Raw genomic sequence first — 22,342 nt, forward strand, 5'->3', positions numbered from 1 at the left:
TGCATGTGCACTCTGACTGGGACTGAACCGGCTACCTAGGCATATGCCCTGATCAAAAATGGAACCCTCAAACTTTCAGTTTATGGGATGACATTCCAACCAACTAATCCACACTGGCAAGGGTTAGACTCACTTTTAGAGGCCAAACACCTAATATAAGTAAATATTAATGTCATCTCAGCACCAATTTTTACTTAATATCAGCTGAGATTTGAAGTTGTTCCCAGGTAAGTTCAGAGCTATAACTATCTACATCTGCACATATATGAAAAACAAAATTTGGCCCTGGCTGATGTAGCTCAGTTGTTTGGAATGTCATTCTATAAACCAAAAGGTCTCAGGTTTGATTCCCAGTCAGGGCACAAGCCTAGGTAGTGGGTTCAGTTTCAGTTAGGGTGCATGTGAGAGAGACATGCCTGGGTTGCAAGTTCATCCCCAGTTGGTGCACGGAGGAGAGGCAACCCATCATTGTTTCTCTCTCACATCAATGTTTCTCTCCCTCTCTTCCTCCTTTCCCCTTGCTCTAGAACCAATGAGCACATCACCTATGAGGGAAGGAGGGAGGAAGGGAGAGAGGGGAAGGGGTGGGGATGGGAGAAAGGAAGGAAGGAAAGAAGGAAGGAAGGGAGGAAAAAAGAAAAAAATTTAGTCTGCATTTGCACAAAATGGCTTAAGTGGGCTGTACTAATTTGTGAGGTTCATCTGTGAACAAACATTTAATTTCAAGGGATGATGTCAGTTATTTTGGGGGATAATGCTGGCATGAAACTTTATCAAAATCTTCTGGACTCCTATTTGAAATGGCACCATCATTTTTACCATGGCTTCTGTGGTCACTAAGGACGGTCTCAAGTGGTCAGCAAATGTTGACAAGTCCTTCCTGCCTTCAGAACTGAAAGTCATCTAAATCTGACAAAAAATTATTTTCTGTGCTCCTTGTCTCAGGCTTTTATGTATTAGTTAAAGCTGGTGAGCCTGGCCCGGTGGCTCATTTGATTAGTGCTTTGTCCCTGGTCTGGGAACATACAAGAATCAACCAATGAATGCACAAACAGGTGAAACAACAAGTTTATGTTTCTCTCTCCCTGCCCCCTCCCTCTGCCCCCTCCTCTCTCTATCTCAAATCAATAAATAAAAATTAAAAAATAAAACTAGTGACACCAAAATATAAACCTTATTTTAATTGAACCATCCCCCAGCGTTCTCTCAGTCCTCTGTGCTTGGCATTCATGAAGAGGAAGCTGAGGATGAACTCTGTGTGAAGCCTCCATTTTACACCGATTTTCACTGAACACAAGCTGGACTGTTTGCAGTCGGACCATTGAGGATAACAGACGCTGAATTCTCTGCAATGATTTTTATCTCTGGTGTTTCTGGCACTGATTAAGGTTTCAGGCAAATAGAGGCACTGAGGACCTAGCGACAATCGCTAGGCAGCTTCCTGGTTGCCAGCAACAGTAAATGCCACGGAGACACAAAGACTCAACCTTTCACATGCTCACAATGAAACCTGGAGCCTGGTTTCTTATTTCAGATACAACAGAGTCCTCCAGGTAGAGCACAACAGCTTCTTCTTTCCCCCTTTCATATTAGATTTTTAAATTTTTGTACAGAAACACCTATGGCCGTGGAACCAAGAACACTTATATTCCAGCCTCCCTCTTAATACTGTCCTTGTTTACTCTTCTGAGGGAGAAATGAAAGGAAATAGTGTTGTATACCTGAATTTGGAATTTTAAATAATGTGTGACTTGTTTAATGTGTTTGTAATTGTTAGTCTTCTGTAGCTTACAATTGAGTTCCACCCTTCTGAAAATATTCAGGAATCCTATATGAAAAACCATTCTAAGTTTATTCTTTAATTTTTTTTAAAGAAAAGGTAGAAGCATACAGAATTTAGAGCATTGACAATTTAAGGTTTTTCCATGACTCAATCAAGGAAATTGCATAATAGCCTTCATCTGCCAACTTTACACACTGGTCTTCTCAAATACCTTGCTATTTTCCTTCTTCTATTTCCTCATTCTTGTCTCTTTTTCCCCATCTTTTGTACATGCCATTAACTTTTGTCTTTTTTCTGTAAGGCTGTAAAACACTCTAGGGTATAGTCATGTGGTATGCAAGGTGATAAGGAAAAACTGAAATACCCCCAAGCTTGTGAGTCTGTTTCCTAGCAACTGTGTGATACGTTGCTTAGTAACATGAGAGGTGAGAGTAAAGTCTCACTTACATATCTAAAAATACTGAAATCATTTTAAAAATTAATAGTAGGACTTACCTATTAAAATACACTAAATTCAGAGACAATCTTACCATGGAGGAGACTTATTTCAGGCCATGGTATCTTGAATAAACCTCCATCCACACACTCTTACAGGGTGTACACTAGAATAACAGATTGCTGTTCTTAAAACAGATGCAGAATAAACCCACTGCCTTTTCTAATCCTTTCTCTTCAATTTATGCATAATCAATGTTTAAGAGGAATGAAGAAATATTTTCTAAGCCCTGGCTGGCGTAGCTCAGTGGATTGAGCGCGGGCTGGGAACCAAAGTGTCCCAGGTTTGATTCCCAGCTAGGGTACATTCCTGGGTTGCAGGCCATAACCCCCAGCAACCGCACATTGATGTTTCTCTCTCTCTCTCTCTCTCTCTCTCTCCACCCCCCCACCTCCCTGCCTCCCTTCCCTCTCTAAAAATAAATAAATAAAATCTTTAAAAAAAAAAGAAATATTTTCTAAATGATATTCTAAGCTAGGCAGATGAAGAAAAATGTAGACTTTCCTTTCATCTGCATATGTATAGTTGATTTTTAAATCTAAAGGAAGATGGAGAAATGTTTCCTAAAACACCTTTTTAGGCTGGGTGCCATTGGGAGTTGTGCGTTTCAGGATTACAACTGCCTGGAGAGTAATTCTCTGTCAACTTACCCAGGAGTTATCAGAATTTAGAGGTAGCTGAACCATACCAACTGGAAGCATTACAACTCTTTAGTTCCAAAGTTGTAAATTATTAATTCTAAGAAAATTTGACTTAGTATTTCTAAGAGAATTAGACCTTCTAAATCAGATGCTTTGTTGCCGGAACTAGAAATCAGTATTTTTAACAAGCACCCAAGTTACTTCAGCACATGTAGGAAACTCTGGTGTAGAGATGATTCCAGCATGCTACAAAGGTTATATTCTATGTTTCTGGGTCTTGGACTTCTAACATATAAAGTTTAAAGAAGAAGATTCAAAGACCAAGTCCTAGATATGTCACATTCTCTCCCTGAACTAGGCCCTTTGGCTAATAAAATTGGTCAAGCTTTAGAAGATTAGTCACTCATTCATTCTGCAAATATTTGTTGAGACAATTTTAAAATATAATTGACAGAATTTAGTGATCAGTTGGGACTAACTTAAATGAGTTAATATACATAAAGTGCTAAACATGGTGCCTGACACATAGTATTATATGAGGTTATTATTATTTTAATCTAGCTGAGTGGACTAGAAAGATGGCAACAGTGAACTGATAGTGAGAAGATAGAATAATTTAGATTATAGAACAGTAAAGAGGGTAATGGACAAAAGTAACTAATTCCATTTGGATATACTCAGTTTGAGATGCCTACAGGTCATCCAGGAGGATAAAATCAGTAACAAATATGTCTTGAAGATGGGGGCATGTTGCATAAGACATTTTAAAAATAAATTCTTACTTTTTGTGTGGCTAGCTCTACATAAAAGTTGGCCAGTTATAATTCCTCAATATTTTACTTCTAACAATAGCAATACATCTATAAACACTTTAGGAAACATTAACTTTATTTTTGTTGTTCACTGGTAAATGAATCTCATCTTGGTTATCTATAACATGGAGTTAATCAAGGCAAGGATCTGAGAGAAAAAAAGAGAAATACACATTTGAATGCTTGGGGGAGGGGACTCTGGAGCTTCTTTTGATTACTATTAAATCCCTGTAGCCAGTGCACCATGGCAACCTTTCCAGTCTGCCACCTAATTTCCATCTGCTTTGGGAAGGAAGGGAGGAACAGGATAGAGGTGGTTCAGTGTGCATTCTTGTGAGTGTGTGTAGATGAGTTAATGAAATGCAACCAAATTATAAACTGTGTTTTGTGGAAAACTGAGATTATGTACTGTCTTTTCCACTTCTTTCCCCTTCTTCTCCTCTCAGGATGCTTCTGAGCCTCTTCAAGTTTTATTCCTTTTTCAGAATGACAGATTTCATCAGTAGGCTTAGGTAAACCACTTCCCCAGAGAAAAATCACAAATTAAAATGTGTAGCTCAGGACATAAATATTTCATTAAGGAGAGTGGTTCAGCCCTGGCTGGTGTGGCTCAGTGGATTGAGTGCCGACCTGAGAATCAACGGTTGCTGGTTCGATTCCCAGTCAGGGCACATGCCTGAGTTGTGGGCCAGGTCTCTGGTAGGGGCATGCAAGAGGCAACCACACATTGATGTTTCTCTCCCTCTCTTTCTCACTTCTTTCACCTCTCTCCAAAAATAAATAAATAAAATCTTTTTTTCAAAGAATGGTTCAGTAAATTACTAAACATCAATGAGTAACCTGAAAGCATTTTATTACAATACCAGAGACATATTTTTATATTACAGAGTACAAATATTAATTGCATTGTTTTATGTCTTACTTCTGAAAGAGAAATTCATTAATACTTATCTTTGCTATACACATAAAAGTCCTCCCTAAAATAGATGAAACTCAATTACCAAAATCACCACAGACAATTCTTACCATCATTATTAAAAAAAAACCCAAAACTATTATTTAGTAATATTGCATTGTGTTGACCAGAGTTTGAGAAAGATAATATTAAGCTTTATTTTTCTTTAAGATTTTATTTATTTGTTTTTAGAGAGAGGGGAAAGGAGGGAGAGAGAGAGGGAGCGAAACATCAATGTGTGGTTGACTCTTTTACACCTCCAACTGGGGACTTGGCCTGCAACCCAGGCATATACACTGACTGGGAATAGAACCAGTGACTCTTCGCAGGCCAGTCCTCAATCCACTGAGCCACACCAGCCAGGGCATTATTAAGCTGTAAATAAAGTTCTGAATTTAGATGTGGGTCATACTCTTACCTAAACTGTTAATGTTGGAATTTGGCCAATGTGAACGCAGTCTTTAAAGGCCATACTATAGTGAGAAACAATTCACTCAACATATGGGTCAGTATTGACCTCTAAAATAAAGATAAATGTAAATTCATCATGTCAGCATAACCATCTCCACCTCCCTGTTTAAATTTAGAGTTTGAGGTGTGTTTTTATTAGAGAATTTAAGGAAAACCTACGTGCTTGAACCATTCTTTTATACTCAAACCTGCAAGGGGAAGGCAGTGTAAGGTGGGTAAGTATGGTCATTTCTCAAACGATGCAGAGACAGTGATATGGCACAAGACAATGAACACCATAGTGCGATGAATGTTGGGAGATGTGACCCAATTCTTTGTGTCCGGCAGCTCCTGCATGAACCTTGCTCTCACAGCACTCAATACAATATACTGTAATAAGTGTCTATTCTTGGACCTTGAACTCCTCTGGATCAGGAAACACGTTTTATGCCTTTTTTTTTTTCGTATCGAGCCCTCACTGTATACTTCTTTTCGCTAACTCCAATGAACATTCTTCTGTCCTTATTAACAATCTCTCTGCAGTAGTTGATATTTCTCAGCACTCTATCTGGACACTGTCCTTCCTTTGTTTCTGTGACATCAGTGGTTTCTGCTTTTCCTCCTCCTCCTTTAGCCAGTCTTTCTTTGTTTCCTTCTCTGACACTTCCTTTTCTTGCAGTTCTTTACTGGCTCCAATTTATTAAGTCTGCTCCTGAATCTGATAAGTTGGCCTCCTAAATATCTCCCTAAATCCATCTCTCTCCTTCCATTCCATTTCTTCTATTAGGCTTGGGTCCTCATCATGAAGTTTAGATGACTGAAATAGCCTCCTGAATAATTTCCTTGCCTCCCATCTCAAACTGTCTGATCCGTTCTTTAAAGATCTAACAATCTTTCTAATCTGGTATAAATCATGACAAAAAAGAACTGAACCCATGTTTGATTAACGCTAGAGCTGGTGACCCCATCATTCACTCTTTACTGCTCCTCATTCCTACACATCACCAGCTCCTCTAGACCCAACTTTCCATATATTTCCCAAATACATCTACTTTCCATTGCCATTACAACTTCTTTAAATCAGTCTTATCATATTAACCAGCAATCTTCTAACCATCTCCCTGTCTTACAGTTCCCATCCCCAACTCTACTGTATCTATTCTCTCTGCACAGAGCAGTCAGAAGGATCTTTGTGAAATGCAAAGGTCATTATTCCTCTTTCCTTTAATGGCTCTCAGTAAGTTTGGAATAAGGTCCTTTCATAATGGACTCTTTGCATAATCCTCCAACCTCATGGCTTCCCAGTACTCTTTTCTAACACTTTATGTAACAAACCACCTCCAGTTTCTGAAACTCACCCAGTAGTCTTTGTGTTTGCATATGCATGCTCTTTCCCGTTTTTACCTACTACTCCTATTTATTTTTCAAGACAGTCCCAGTATCACCTCTTCCAGAAACCCTTCCTGCATTCTCTACACCAGAACATCCCACAAAGACCTGGAATTTATAGGTAATATGTATCTCTTTGATCGGGTTCATGCCATGCCTCTCCCTTGGAACTTATCAGAACGTATTACATCCATTTAAATCTTAGTCAAACAAATACCTATTAATACCCTAGACTATGCCTGGCTCAATACATGTACCTTAGCAGGCAACTAATATTTGTTTCCAAAAAGAAGGAATGAATAAACAAATGTTTGAAACATGTAGGGTTGATCATCCATATGAGCTAATTACTTGGTTTTAAAAAAGAATATAATCATTTTTAAAATAATAAAGTTGAAATATGTATGAGCTAGAAAGAGAGAAGTTACTTTGATTTATGTATGACAAAAGTGTCATTCCATTCCAGTGGGGAAAGGGTGGTCTTCTAAATAAATAGTGCTTGGTCAACTGGACTTCTATATAGGGAAAAATAAATCTTGATCCCTACATCACACCAAACACACACACAAATATCAATTCCCATGTGCATTATGCAATGAAATGTAAAACATTAAACAATAACTCTTTTAGAAAAAATAAACCCTTTAGGAGAATATGTCCATAACCTTGTAGGAAGGCAAAGATTTTAACACTGTAACATTAAAATTAATAACTTCTGTTCACCAAATGATACCACTGAGAGAGTGAAAAGGCAAGCTACAGAGTGGGAAAATATATTTTTAATCTTCAAATGCAACAAAAAACTCTTATTCATAATACAGAATGCACTCCTACCAATTCCTAAGATAAAGACAGGCAACCCATGAGAAAATATGAAAAAGACTTGAACAGGCATTTTACTAAAGAGGATATATCCAAATGAACAATGAACAAAACAAAGGGTGTCAACCTTATTAGTTAACAAATGAAAGTCACAATGTGATAAATATTACTATAAACTCTCCTGAATGGCTACAATGAAGGAGGATGAGGAATGACCAGAACTCTCCTACACTGCCAGTGGGAGTGTGCATAGTAATTACAACCGCTCTGGAAAAACTGCAGTTTTTCTATTAAAGGTGAACATATACATGCTGTATTATCCCACCATTCCACTTCTAGGTATATAGCAGTAGAAAGACATACAACAGGCCTTGGCTCAGTTGGTTGGAGTGTCATCCCGTGCACCAAGGGGTTGCAGGTTTGATCCCCAGTCAGGGCAATACTTAGGTTGTGGCTCAATCCCCAGTCAGAGTATATACAGGAGGTAACTTATCTGTTTCTCTCTGACATCGACATTCCTCTCTCTCTCTCTCTCCCTGCTCCATCTGCCCCTCTCTTCCTCTAAAGTCAATAAGCATATCTTCAGGTGAGGATTAAATAAAAAGAAATACATACAGCAGAAATTTGTAAATATGTTCACCCAAACACATGTACAAGCATGCTGGAAAATGCAAATATCCATTAACATTGGAAATGTATGAATTATGGTGTAGTCTATACACCATAACAATGGGGTACTACAGAACAATGAGAATAATTTACAGTTACACTCAATGGTCTGAATAAATTTCACAGACATAATACTGAGTGAAAAAAGCCATATATAAAAGGCTATTCCATCTATATAAAGTTTAATAACAGGCAAAATTGATCGATTGTGTTAGAATTTAGTGGGCATTACCTTTTGAGAGCAGATAGTGAGTGGATAGGAAAACAAAGGAGAGCTCTCTCAGGTAGTGATACTGTTCTGTTTCTTGATCTGCACGCTGGTTACACTAGTAATAATGTTAAGTTTGCAAAAATTCATCAAATTGTACATTTATGATTGGTGAAAATTTATGTGTGTGTTATACTTCAATAACAAGTTTTCAAAATGAAGAATGAAAAAGAAAGCAAGCCTTCCCACTTAGTAAACATAATTACACCTAAATCATGTTTCCCAGTCAGTGGCATAACTTGAAATTCTGGGTTACACTTGGGGAATTCTATTCTCTTACTATACCACCAGCATATAATGCTGTTGTCATTAAGTTCTAAATATACATCTCCACTCCCTCTAATCCTGACCTTTCTACTTGAAATGTCAATCTCAGATTCCCAGTGGCCTCCAATACTTCAGCCCTCAATCCCTCTATCACCTCATACTGTGTAACATTTAACATGTGAGATTACATCACTGATTGGTCCTGCCCTCAACACCCTCCGCACAACACACACAAACACTCTTCCTGCTCATACTTACATCCCTTCTCAATGTCCTCATTTCAGTAAAGAGCACCACTTACCATTTCATTCTCTTAGCTCTCCAGGTTCAAAACATCAAGGGTTAGTTTTGATTCTTTCCTTTTACCTCATGTCCAAACAATCACCACTGGATTCTTCCTTTGGGTAGTCTCTTTCATTATCCCTTTCAATCCATTCCCACTGTAATTACTATGGTCTGACACCTTCTGCTTAGATTATTCAACAACCTCCTTTTTGGTCCGCTTATCTCCAGTCTCTTTCCCTATTGCACTTACCTGTCAGATTAATTTTATGAAAATGCTGTTCCTTTCCCTTTACTCTTTAAAAAAAGTAAAATTATAAAAGCTTTACACTGTCTGTGGACTCAAGCCCAAACTCCTTCTTCAGACTGCAGTTCAAAATACTTCATTAACTAGCTCCACTTTCCCCATATAACAAACATATCACCCACAATTCCTTTGAATGCCCAAATCAAGTAAATTTCTTTGCCTTCCTTTATACAGGCACTAGATCATCATCATACTATGTCTTTACTAATATTATTTTCCCTACTCACTCTACTCTCATTCCATTCAGTCAAAAGCCACCGTTCCTATTGAAGTCTTCCATGATAAACCATAAGTCATAATATAAGGTCTTTTTTCTTCCTTTGAAATTTCTACAATTTTCTATTCACGGCAGCATGGAATAAATTATGAAGAAAATAAAACTAGTTTTTAACATCCACAATATCCTCTTTCCATATCCTTTAAAAATTTATTAAGGGATTTTCAAACATACTAAAAAAGAGAAAACAGTAGAATAAACTCCATATACCCATCATTAAAATTCAACAACTACCAAATTTTTGCCACAATCTTTTATCTACCATTTTTCCCTTTTTTCTTTCCTGGGGCATTTTAAAACAAATCTTATACCTTATTTCATTTAACCTACCATATTTCTGCATGCATCTCTTAAAATCGTAAAAAATTTCTTATGTGATATTACCATTATTGGTTAATAAAAATAACAATTTGTTGGTACTATTTAATAACCAGTCCATATTAAAATTTTCCTGGTTATCTACAAAACGTTTTACATTTATTTTGTTTGGATCAAGGTCCAAACAACATCCATTGTTATATTTATATGGCAGTTGTCAAACATCTCTTCTAACCCAGAGCAGGCCCCTCTCCCACCTCTTTAACCCCACCCCACCACTGACTTCTTGCAGAAACAAGATAATTTGTCCTGTCACTGTCCCACACTCTGCATTGGTCTATAGTCTCCCTGCGATGCCTTGTTCTTACTCCTCATGTGTCTTGTTCATCTATACCCTGCATTTCCTATAAGTGGAAGTTAAGAGTCTCTAAAAGCTCTAAAGATTTTATTAGATTCAGCACAGTTGTTTCTTGTAGATCACTTCATAGATGATGCCATACACTTCCTAGTGGCTTACATCATAGGTTCACAAGGTCTGGTTGTCTATTTTTAATGATACTAACATTAATCAGTAAGTTCAGAGTGTAATAGCCTAATCTTTCTATTTAAAATATCCCCATCAATATTGTATCTGAATTTTCATCCCCTTATTATATTTGCCTGACTAAATTATTTCATTAGAGGATGTAAAGGGTGATTTTTCTAATTCTATTTTTACTTTCGTATTTCCTATCTGGCATTTCATATTCTACAAAAGAATGATTTCCCCTAGTTAACTAGGGTCATTTGGTTACCCTAAAATACAGTTTGTACAGGAAATGCAGGACAAATGCGCAATTATTTATTTAATTATTTGATTGTCATTATGTAGAGTTGGCATCCTAGTTACTTCCAATACTGCAATGATATCACATGGGTATTTTTAATTCACTTTTTAAATCTTTTTTATTTTTCTTTTGTGTTGTGGGGACATCTTTGTGAACTTATGTGTTTATATTGTTAAAACTTTTATTATAAAATTGCATTAAAACAATAATACATAAAATATAACTTTATTGCATAACAAATAATTACTAAATGAACATTCAGCTTTTATACCATTTACCTCCCTTTTCCCTATCAAAATCTCGGGAAATTATCTTTACAGGAACTTTAATGTAATATAAAATCAATATGTCTTCTAGGGGATTTTTAAATAGAAGATTTAATTCTATTATAAAACTTAAAAGGAGCAATATTAAAGATTTGGTATCTTTATCATTTTTTATCTTATTATTTTTTATTATTTTTAGTATATTTTATTGATTATGCTATTACAGTTGTCCCACTTTTTTTCTCTCCTTTATCATCCTCTGCCCTGCACCACCCCTTCCACTACCATTCCCCCTCCTTAGTTCACATCCATGGGTCATACGTATAAGTTCTTTGGCTTTTCCATTTCCCATACTATTCTTAACCTCCCCCTGTCTATTTTGTACCTACCATTTATGCTTCTTATTCCCTGTACCTTCCCCTCCATTCTCCCCACTCCCTCTCCCTGTTGATAACTCTCCATGTGATCTCCATTTCTGTGATTCTGTTCCTGTTCTAGTTGTTTGCTTAGTCTGTCTGTGTTTTTTAGGCTCAGTTGTTGATAGCTGGGAGTTTGTTGTCATTTTACTGTTCAGTTTTTTTTAAGATTTTATTTATTTATTCTTAGACAGAGGGGAAGCAGGGGAGAGAGGGAGTGAAACATCAATGTGTGGTTGCCTCTCATGCACCCTCCTGCTGGGGACCTGGCCCACAACCCAGGCACATGCCCTGACTGGGAATGGAAATGGTTATCTTTTGGTTTGAAGGCTGGCACTCAAACCATTGAGCCACACCAGCCAGGGCCTACTATTCATAGTTTTGATCTTCTTTTTCTTAGATAAGTCTCTTTAACGTTTCAGATAATAAGGGCTTGGTGATGATGAACTCCTTTAACTTGACCTTATCTGGGAAGCACTTTATCTGCCCTTCCATTTTAAATGATAGCTTTGCTGAATAGAGTAATCTTGGATGAAGGTCCTTGCCTTTCATGACTTTGAATACTTTCTTTCCAGCCCCTTCTTGCCTATAAGGATTCTTTGTAGAAATCAGCTGATTGTCTTATGGGAACTCCTTTGTAGATAACTGTCTCCTTTCCTCTCGCTGCTTTTAAGATTCTCTCCTACCTTTAATCTTGGATGATTTAATTATGATGTGTCTTGGTGTGTTCTTTCTTGGGTCCAATTTCTTTGGGACTCTCTGAGCTTCCTGGACTTCCTGGAAGTCTATTTCCTTCACCAGATTGGAGTTTTCCTTCATTATTTTTTCAAATAAGTTTTCGATTTCTTTTTTTTTAAGGTTTTATTTATTTATTTTTAGAGAGGGAAGGGAGGGGGGAGAGAGAGAGAGAGAGAGAAACATCAATGTGTGGTTGCTGGGGGTTATGGCCTGCAACCCAGGAATGTACCCTGGCTGGGAATCGAACCTGGGACACTTTGGTTCCCAGTCCGCGCTCAATCCACTGAGCTACGCCAGCCAGGGCTAGTTTTCAATTTCTTGCTCTTCCTCTTCTCCTTCTTGCACCCATGATTTGGATGCTGGAACATTTAAGGTTGTCCCAGAGGTTCCTAAGCCTCTCAATTTTTTGGATTCTTGTTTCTTCATTCATTTAGGTTGAATGTTCATTTCTTCCTTCTGTTCCAAATCGTTGATTTGAGTCCTGGTTTCCTTCCCTTCTCTGTTGGTTCCCTGTATATTTTTATTTCACTTTGTATAGTCTTCACTTCTTCCTCTATTTTGTGTCTGTATGCAATCATTTCTGTGAGCATCCTGATTACCAGAGTTTTGAACTTTGTATCTGATAGGTTGTCTATCTCCTTGTCACTTAGTTCTTTTTCTGGAGGTTTGAGCTGTTCTTTCATTTGGGCCATATTTCTTTGTCTCAGCACACTTGTTATGTAGTAAGGGGTCGAGCCTTAGGCATTCACCAGGGTGGGGGAACCCACTTTGCTGTGCTGTGGGGGAGGGTCAGAGAGGGAACAACGATGCTTGCTTGGCTCTCACCTGCTTTCAGTCACTTCCCCTGCTACCCGCAAGCAAATTGGGCCCTTCCAGTGCTGATTCCTGGGTGGGTGGGTTTGTGTATGTTCTAGGACCCTGTGGATTTCTCCAATGAGCTCTCCTGTGAGACTGGGAGTTTCTCCCACCACTACAACCCCCACAGGATTTTATAGCCAGAGTTTTTGAAGCTTTATTTTCCTGATGCTGGAACTCTGGGTTGTGTGGTCTGTCTTGTTCCCCTGTTGTTCCTCCTGGCTTATCTGCCTGTGAATGTGGTACCACCTGGTCTGCCAGCTGCCACTTCACCCACCCAGTCATTGCCTTGCACGTCTTCTCCGCTCTGGCTGCCCCTCTCTGTCCTTCCTACCAGTCTGGATGAATGTTTCTTCTCTAACTCCTTGGTTGTCAGACTTCCACACAGTTCAATTTTCTGTTAGTACTGGTTGTTTTTTATTTTTAAACTTGTTGTCCTTTTGGTTGTGGGAGGAAGCAAAGTGTCTACCTATACCTCCATCTTGGCCAGAAGTCTGGTGTCTTTATCTTAAAACAAACAGGCATTGATCTGATTTACACAGTGGAGTGACATGATATATATTATGTGACATGATATGTAATATATATTATAATAAGATCACCACCTGTGTGTGGAGACTGGACTGGGCAGGGGTAGGAGTGAATATAGAGGAAATGTAGGAGGGCACTGAAGTTGTCCAGACTAGAGATGATGTACTTACTAGAGTTGAAGCAGTAGAGATGGAAAGAAAAGGATAAGATTTGAGAAATATTTAGGAGGTGGATTTAACAGGATTTAGTGACTGACTCTATGGTAATGAGAAAAGAAAAGGACAGATGTTAAAGGTAATTCTCATTTCTGACATGAGAAGCCAAGTTGCTTCATTTACTGAGCAAGAAAACTTGTAAGAAGCACATGTTTGTGTGAAGATAAGTAGTTCAATTTGGGATACCTGTGAGTAATCCAGCAAGAGATTGAAAGTATACTATATGATCTGGATCTAAGAAGAGATGATAAGACATCATTAGCATATAGAAAAGATCTTCGGCCTTGGGGATAAATGCACTTATCATCCACTGAAGTGGTTGAGGTCACATAGAATAAAACAAAGAAAAGGTCTAGGATTGAACCTTGAGAAACATCAACACTTAAAGATTAGGAGAGGAGGAAAAACCAGCATAGACTGAGATAAAAATGTAGGAGGGAAACCTGGAAAATGTAGCATTTTTAAGGCCAAGGGGAGAAAATGTCTCAAAAAGGAGGTAACAGTCAACTGTAACAAAGCTTTCATAGGTCAACAAGAACTAAAAAGTATCATGTGGATTTAACAACAATTTTTTGGTTTGGGAACCAAACCAAACATGAAGGGAATTTGGTTTTAAGGGATGGTAGGGGCAGAATCCAGATTGGAATAAATTTAGGGATAAGTAGGAGGTGAAGAAGTAGGAAAAAAAAGTGTTGGACAATTCCTCTTTCCTAAGTTATGATACATAGGGTCATGCAGCGGAGTCTACAAGGCTCCTCTCCATACATACACAACACACACCATTCTCAAGTCTATATACATGTATTTGTTTTATTCTTCAATTAGATTGGAAGATCCTGGTAAAAGGAGACCATGCTACTACCTGTGATTCTCACAGTATTTAGAATGGTCCAGGGTTTACAATAGACATTCAGTAAATGCTTTGTCTATGAAAAAAAGTTACTTTATTAACTACCTTTAAATTAGTAATCATGATAATAGTTATTGAAAATATGCACAGAGATAAGCTATTGACTTAATTCAACAAACATGTATCAATATACGTCTAGTATATGCTTAGGCACTTTGCCAGGGACTAGGATTCACATTTTAATGGAGGAGAGGTATAGACATACAAATAAATAATTTAAATTCCACAATATTATGAAAGGGGAAAAATGTTTTATGCTAATCTTTTTTATGCTAATCATACTGCAGACAAGAATGAATCCATTAGTGAAATAGTTGATGTAAGCTAAAAAAATTGGCAGTAAAAATAAATAATTAAACTAGAATAAAATTTTTTGTCTCATAGTTTGCATGCTATTAAATAAGATGAGGAACAAAAAGAATAGATTAGTTATTTCCCTTGCTCTCCTATTTATATATTTAAGATTATCAGTACTCAAACAGTCTATTTCTGACCTAGATCTTATTGTTACTTATGCCCAGGGGAAGAAAAAAAAATCCTCATTTACATAAGGAACAGAATGGCTCTGAGATAGAATTACACAGAATCAATTGCATGAACCCTCCTCTTTTTTAAAATTTAATCTTCAGTGTAAATTGCATAAAGAATTGAGACTATTGGGCATATTTCTTTTACATTGTAAAGAAAATAAAATTTAAGACTGTGCCTCTCATTTCCAAAAGATCTGTACACTTTACCATGGCCTAGTAATGTCTAATTTATTTCATTATTAAAACATTGAAAGAAGTATTTTCAATGAGCTACTTAATTAATCCTAATACTTCCCTATGCATTGAAATCTTACTTTTGTTAAAAGTACTTCTGAGTTTAGAAAGAAGCATTCAAGTTGTCCTTAATTTTGCTGTCTCTTTACTGAAATATACTTTTATTTACTAAAGAAAGATAAGATGATGTTGAAGATTATTTTTTCTAGGAAATATGCAAGAAGTAGATAAAATAATTTGTATGTTAGGTTTTTCACCCCTAGGGAAGACTACTGAAGCAAATTTGAAAAAGTAAAACAGAGCTATGCAGAGCAGGCTAATAAATTCCATGGCCAAGGGCCACTGTTGTTAACACCACAACCTGTAGCAACTGTCTCAAGTCCCTCCCTCCCATGCCCTGTTTTGTCTGCTAGTCCAGCACGAATGAATGGGCTCTGCAGAGCACTGTAAATGGTGCTGCAAACCCTAAAAATAAGTCACTGAAAACTGAAGGGAAAATACAAATTTTCAACTTTGTGACCATTACAAACCTCTTTATCTCTGAAATTTCATAGTAGTGTCAGGAAGCACCCAGTCTAACGTCTTATTCTCCATAGCTTATCTTTGTTGATAATGGAGCCTTTCTAAGCAGCAACAGCAACAAAAAAAAATGTTACTGCAATCCATTTCCTAGGGAGTGAAAGCAAACCCTTTTTGTCCCAAGAGGCAATTGAGCAACCACCAGTCTCTAGTTGAATAGAAACGGTGTGAAACTGGCTACAATTCCCACAGTTCCCTCTCACAGATATACTAAATTCACATGAGATACATAAAAAAGAAATGCAGTTATTGGGGTAACCTCACACAGTTGTCTCTGGCTGGAGGCAACATTACAAAATGATCATCCTTTCATGCTACACAGCTCTCCTTTTTTATTTGGTATCTCAGTTATTTTTCTCATTACAGAAATTAGAACAATGCAGAATGTAACTATGCACAGGTAGTATTAGCTTTTGAACGCAATTCTTTCTCCTTGCGTTTTTTCAGTTCTTTATCAGGAAAGATAATTCATTGTAAGGAACAATACACTACATAAAATATATTGCATAGACTTCTGGCAAAGAAATATTTCTTGTAAACTACAGTATGTTCATTATATCTTAATTATTGCCACGTTTGAACTATTTGTGTGCTTCCATATTTAGATGGTTACTCTTTCCATCTTTCGTTTTTGTTTAGATACTTGAGGGAAGGCTGCAAAAAAAAGATCTGAAAATAAGTTACTTGAACCTGAGAAACCATTTTGGATGGCTGTTATTGAACCTTTAAAAATTTGTTTTAAAAGGCACATTTACCCCAAGCCATTTTAAGCATCATTCCCATCGTCTCTCCTACTTTATTTTTACAGCAATTACAGTAGAGATGTTGAATCCTCACTGAATGTAGTCGAGTTTATTATACTTTGACGGAGGAACTGGGAGTAATTTTCCATTAAATATTTCATCTCAACACAAATTCTGCTATTAAGTTTTGGGAAACCCTTACATTGGTGGTTTTAACTGTAGTTTGAGATTCAAGCAACATAAACTCATCCAACCCCAATTCTCTTTCTTCCTTTTTGCACCCCCTGCCTAGCCCCACCCCATCATGGATGCTCGGCTGACTGTTTTTTCTCGGTCTCTTTGTCTGAAGGATGCAAACAGTCTATGGATGCTAGGGAAAAGGGGGTGGAGGAAAGATTACCTCATCCCATGTCGTTTGCACCAATCACAACTCTCCTGTTGTGGCTTCTCTGGGCAGATTGAGGGGTCTGGACCAACAGGAACAGGCCCCAGCCCATCCCCATGGTGACTGAGTTGTATATAGGGAGCTGCATCCGCCCATGTGCCGCAGGTTCTCTTACATCGACCGCCTAAGAGTCGCGCTGTAAGAAGCAACAACTTTTCTTCCTCTCCGCCATCCTCTCAGCAGCCGCAAAGCAGCAACCATGGTAAGAATCTGTTTTCTCTGGCTCTTTGCGACCGTTGGGTGGGGTCAGTCTCCCGGGGTCTGCTTGAAGAATCTGAAACCCTTTTCCCTTTACAATTTCTTTGGTGAAGGTAGTCTTACGCTTTATTAGCGAGATTAAGCCTCGTCTGTCCCGAATCCTTGAGCTGGCCGCTGCAGCAGTGCGGGGCGCAGGAGCCCAGCAAGAACTGCGCCCAGGGCGGGGCAGAACTGTGGGGAAGAACAAAGGCGTGGAAGGGCTTTTTGTTACCCGAGCCTTTCCGAGCTGCAAGCAGCCCATCAGTTGATGTTGAAAGGGTCTGGGGCAGGGAAAGACGGTCGTGGCTTCTCCTGCTTAGCCCTCGTGTATGGGCATTACGTGTCTGTGTGGCGCAGAGAGGCCCTCTTCCTCCTCCAGTGTTTCCCCAAACAAGAAGACAAGTCTCGCCAAAAGACGAGGGATCGGTGGGTATAGCTGGAAGGCGTGGGGGTTGAAAAGGACTGGGACAAAGTGGCGCCTTGGGTTAGCAGAGGGAAAAAAAGTTTTCCTTGCCGCTTCTCTGGCATTTTAGAAAGATACCGTATATTAACGGGGAAAAGTGGTTAGTTTCTGTTGGAGGCGGTGGTAGCTGTCGGTAGCCGGAGTCAGGGCGGCACTGGGGTGGAGTTGTTTGTTTCTGGCTTCTCTGGCCTTGGAGCCATTGGGCGGGGTTCGCTCTTGCTAAACCTCTTCTGTCAGAAGAAGACTTTTAATAAGTCTCATAATTGCAGAACTGTAGGTGTTAAAAGGTTTTTCACTCACTCTAAAACGTAGACGAAATATTTTTTGGGGGGGAGCAAAAACACAATTCACTTGACAAGCCCTTTAAAGTCTTGCCCAGGGCTATCCCGACGTGACTGACTCATCTGAGTGTCTGTCTGTCTCTGTTGCATGTGCCCAGAGGGAGAAAGACCACTGTGCAAGCCAGGGTACCCCAATCAATGTTCAGGACCCAGGGAAACGCCCTTCCCTCCCCTCCCCTCCCCCCATATGTCAGTGAAGAGACAATGATAGACAATAGAAATTGTAGCCATAAAGATCATAGAGGAGAAAATATCTACTGAATGTGATGAGAATGAACATTCTGTGGTGGGTAGAAAAATCTCAGAATGAAAATAGGTATTATTTTGTTGTTTTAAATAAATACTTCATTTTCTTTTCACTGGGCTTTTATTCTTTGTTTCATAGCTTCTCATGTGATATTTGTTTCTAATTTAGGAACTGTTCTTTTAAAGATACTCGTAATTTTTCCAGTTTTTTACAGTGGAGAAGATTCTGGAGAAACTTAAAAAAAAAAGAAATTGCTGCAGACAAAGAAGAATTATACTGTGACCAGCTGTCTTTTGTTCTCATGCATCTTCATTAATTCATTTCAATTTAGGCATATGGTCCCAGCCTGGCTCAGAGGAGGAAAACTGGCAGAAAGGCACAATGAGATCATGTAGGCAGTTTCTGGAAATAGAGCTTGCTCTGTTAAATAATGTAGCAGACAGTACAGGCTAGCACCAGGCACAGCAAATGCGGCAATGCAGGAGTTAGCCCTTGTTGAGCTTCCAACTCCCTAAATACAGATGGATTCTGCAGATAGACTGCAGAAGGGTGTGGCTTCTGGCCTCAGCTGCAGTACAGATGTCCAAGTTGAAATACCAAATCATATTTAGAAGAAACTCATCTTTATTTAAAGGGGAAGGATTCTAATTAATTAATTATTGAATTTAACTTTATAAAATCTGTGCTTTGAATATTTTTAAAGTATGAAAAGCCTATTCAAGCATGCCTGTGACAATGGGCTTGGACCACGGTGAACAGTGCAGCGTATTCAGGCCACACCCCTCTGCAGCATTAGTAGCAGGTGCTTTTCTTTAATTATTTCTGGCGTTAGGGATATGACCTCAAATGAATTTGAAGAATATCTGTATATTCCTAAAAATATTTTTAGATAACTACCCAAAATTCAAAATGCTAACACAACCTAATTTTACAATTTTTCTCATTTCCTTCCAACAGCGTGAGTGCATCTCCATCCACGTTGGGCAGGCTGGTGTCCAGATCGGCAATGCCTGCTGGGAGCTCTACTGCCTGGAACATGGCATCCAGCCCGATGGCCAGATGCCAAGTGACAAGACCATTGGCGGGGGAGATGACTCCTTCAACACCTTCTTCAGTGAGACAGGCGCTGGCAAGCATGTGCCCAGGGCAGTGTTTGTAGACCTGGAACCCACAGTCATTGGTGAGTTGCCCTCAGTGACCCAAGTGAGATCCCAGGGGTCTGGGGCAGGAGGTGTGTCCTGGGGCCTCTGTGGATCGGGGCCCCCTGGGCTCCAGGGGGGTTTGTGGGGGGGGGGTTGTTAGTGATGGGTGGCTGCTTTGTTTCCCTCCTCCAGATGAAGTTCGCACTGGTACCCTACCGCCAGCTCTTCCACCCTGAGCAGCTGATCACAGGCAAGGAAGATGCTGCCAATAACTATGCCCGTGGGCACTACACCATTGGCAAGGAGATCATTGACCTCGTCCCTGGACCGAATTCGGAAACTGGTAAATACTACATTTGAGTCTATATATTTACATGAACCGACGTCACCCTGGTGAATTCAATTTTTAAAAAGATGCCAGAATATACATGAGTTAAGATAATGAATAAAATCATCAACAAGTAAACATTCAAATGGGTTGAGGGGGGTTCTGTGGCAAATTAAGTGGAAAGCCAAACTGTAGCATTCATTCTTTGGTGCATGCCAAATGTGGGATACACTGCTCACTGTGTTAATTGGAGTCCCCAAGTTATGGGACTCTTTTGCCACTCTTCATGCTTACATCAATCTCTTATGTTCACGATTTAAAGAAATAGAAATTCTACATAAGATAAGTATCCTGGCATTAGAGAATTACATTTTCTTTTTCCTTTCTCTACAGGCCGACCAGTGCACAGGTCTTCAGGGCTTCTTGGTTTTCCACAGCTTTGGTGGGGGGAACCGGCTCTGGGTTCACCTCCCTGCTGATGGAGCGTCTCTCTGTCGATTATGGCAAGAAGTCCAAGCTGGAGTTCTCCATTTACCCAGCCCCCCAGGTTTCCACAGCTGTAGTGGAGCCCTACAACTCCATCCTCACCACCCACACCACCCTGGAGCACTCTGATTGTGCCTTCATGGTTGACAACGAGGCCATCTATGACATCTGTCGTAGAAACCTCGATATTGAGCGCCCAACCTACACTAACCTGAATAGGTTGATAGGTCAGATTGTGTCCTCCATCACTGCTTCCCTCAGGTTTGATGGAGCCCTGAATGTGGATCTGACCGAATTCCAGACCAACCTGGTGCCCTATCCCCGCATCCACTTCCCTCTGGCCACATATGCCCCTGTCATCTCTGCTGAGAAAGCCTACCATGAACAGCTTTCTGTAGCAGAGATCACCAATGCATGCTTTGAGCCAGCAAACCAGATGGTGAAATGTGACCCTCGCCACGGTAAATACATGGCTTGCTGCCTGTTGTACCGTGGTGACGTGGTTCCCAAAGATGTCAATGCTGCCATTGCCACCATCAAGACCAAGCGTACCATCCAGTTTGTGGACTGGTGCCCCACTGGCTTCAAAGTCGGCATTAACTACCAGCCTCCCACTGTGGTGCCTGGTGGAGACCTGGCCAAAGTACAGCGAGCTGTGTGCATGCTGAGCAACACCACAGCTATTGCTGAGGCCTGGGCTCGCCTGGATCACAAATTTGACCTGATGTACGCCAAGCGTGCCTTTGTCCACTGGTACGTGGGTGAGGGCATGGAGGAAGGAGAGTTTTCTGAGGCCCGTGAGGACATGGCTGCCCTAGAGAAGGATTATGAGGAGGTTGGTGTGGATTCTGTTGAAGGAGAGGGTGAGGAAGAAGGAGAGGAATACTAAAGTTAAAATGTCACAACGGTGCTGCTTTTACAGGGAAGCTTATTCTGTTTTAAACATGGAAAAGTTGTGGTCTGATCAGTTACATTTGTATGTAGCAGTGTATACTCATATACAATTACTGGCCTGTGCTTTAAAACATGACGCTTTGTTACAGACCCAACCAGTTCATCTCTCTGATGGGTTTGAATAAAGTATTCCCTGTCTTAAATGAGTTCAGACTTGTCTTTTCTCTTTGGGTGTCTCTAAATTTTTATGTATTTAGTACATTGAGTAGAAAGTATAACTATTGACTGTGGTATATACATATATTATGAAGTGACTTTTAAAATATCTTACTACATTATAAAACTTATAAAATGTATATCTAAATATTATTAGATAACATCCATGCTATTAAGTTTGACTCCATTATAATAGTTACTTAAAATACTAGTACTCTTTAGAATGAATAAATTGCTAATACACAGCCAATGGTCTGATTGGCTGCTAAGTATTACGAATGCATCATCAGGTCTTAAAACAAGTCTCCAAGCAATTATCCCTTATGCTAGATCTTATTCTTTCCAAATTCATTTTCAGCTGAATGTGACAAGGGGAAATCCTGATAAACTCACTCTAATATATTAGTTGTATATGTGAATTTTAACTCTCCAAAGATATTACTTTAATATGGGCCAATCACATCAATGAACAAAACTAATAGTGGAATTGCAGGCATCAGCACTAACAGTAAGAAAAACAGTTTGAGCGAAATGGTTTCTTCAACAATAGAGTTCACCTGCTAGTCCAACTGATCAAAGGGCTAAGAATCCAAGGATAACAAATTGCCTTGCAGTTTCAAGTTACCTTGTTCTGGTAAAATAATCCAGTGGTGATTTTTTTGTTTTAGTATCAATTGCCTATTTAATCTATCTTTATCTTTGACACTATCAACCAATGGGTAAATAGTATTGTAGTTACTGAAATCTTGGGTTTAACATAAGTTAAGGGAAATACAGTCATGTGCCACATAACATTTTAGTGAGGGACAGACTGTATATAAGACTGGTTCCATAATATAATGAAGCTGAAAGATTCCTGTCACTCAGTGATGTAGCCATTGTAACATCCCAGCACACCACATTACATGTTTGTAGTGATGCTGGTGAAAATCATTTTGCTGCCAATTATATAAAAGTATAGCA

The 22,342-nt window shown here is 39.1% G+C and overlaps 1 protein-coding gene, 1 long non-coding RNA gene and 1 pseudogene across 2 annotated transcripts in view; 2 read left to right on the forward strand and 1 right to left on the reverse strand.

Annotated features, from left to right (window-relative positions):
- Positions 1-22,342, reverse strand: part of LOC123812866 — a 77,718-nt gene that overhangs the window by 32,178 nt on the left and 23,198 nt on the right. The gene's annotated exons all lie outside the window — the stretch shown is intronic.
- The window catches only part of LOC123812863 (tubulin alpha-1B chain), a 35,603-nt gene continuing 30,346 nt past the window's right edge, over positions 17,086-22,342 (forward strand). Inside the window, exon 1 of the mRNA XM_045829763.1 lies at positions 17,086-17,227. Coding sequence (XP_045685719.1) covers positions 17,225-17,227 — 3 coding nt within the window. The 5' untranslated portion in view covers positions 17,086-17,224. The remainder of the gene's footprint in view (positions 17,228-22,342) is intronic.
- LOC123812865 lies at positions 17,664-21,366 on the forward strand (annotated as a pseudogene).

Source organism: Phyllostomus hastatus, unplaced genomic scaffold, assembly GCF_019186645.2.
Source record: "Phyllostomus hastatus isolate PE091 unplaced genomic scaffold, TTU_PhHast_1.1 phas_scaffold_93, whole genome shotgun sequence".
Taxonomy (NCBI): Eukaryota; Metazoa; Chordata; class Mammalia; order Chiroptera; family Phyllostomidae; genus Phyllostomus; species Phyllostomus hastatus.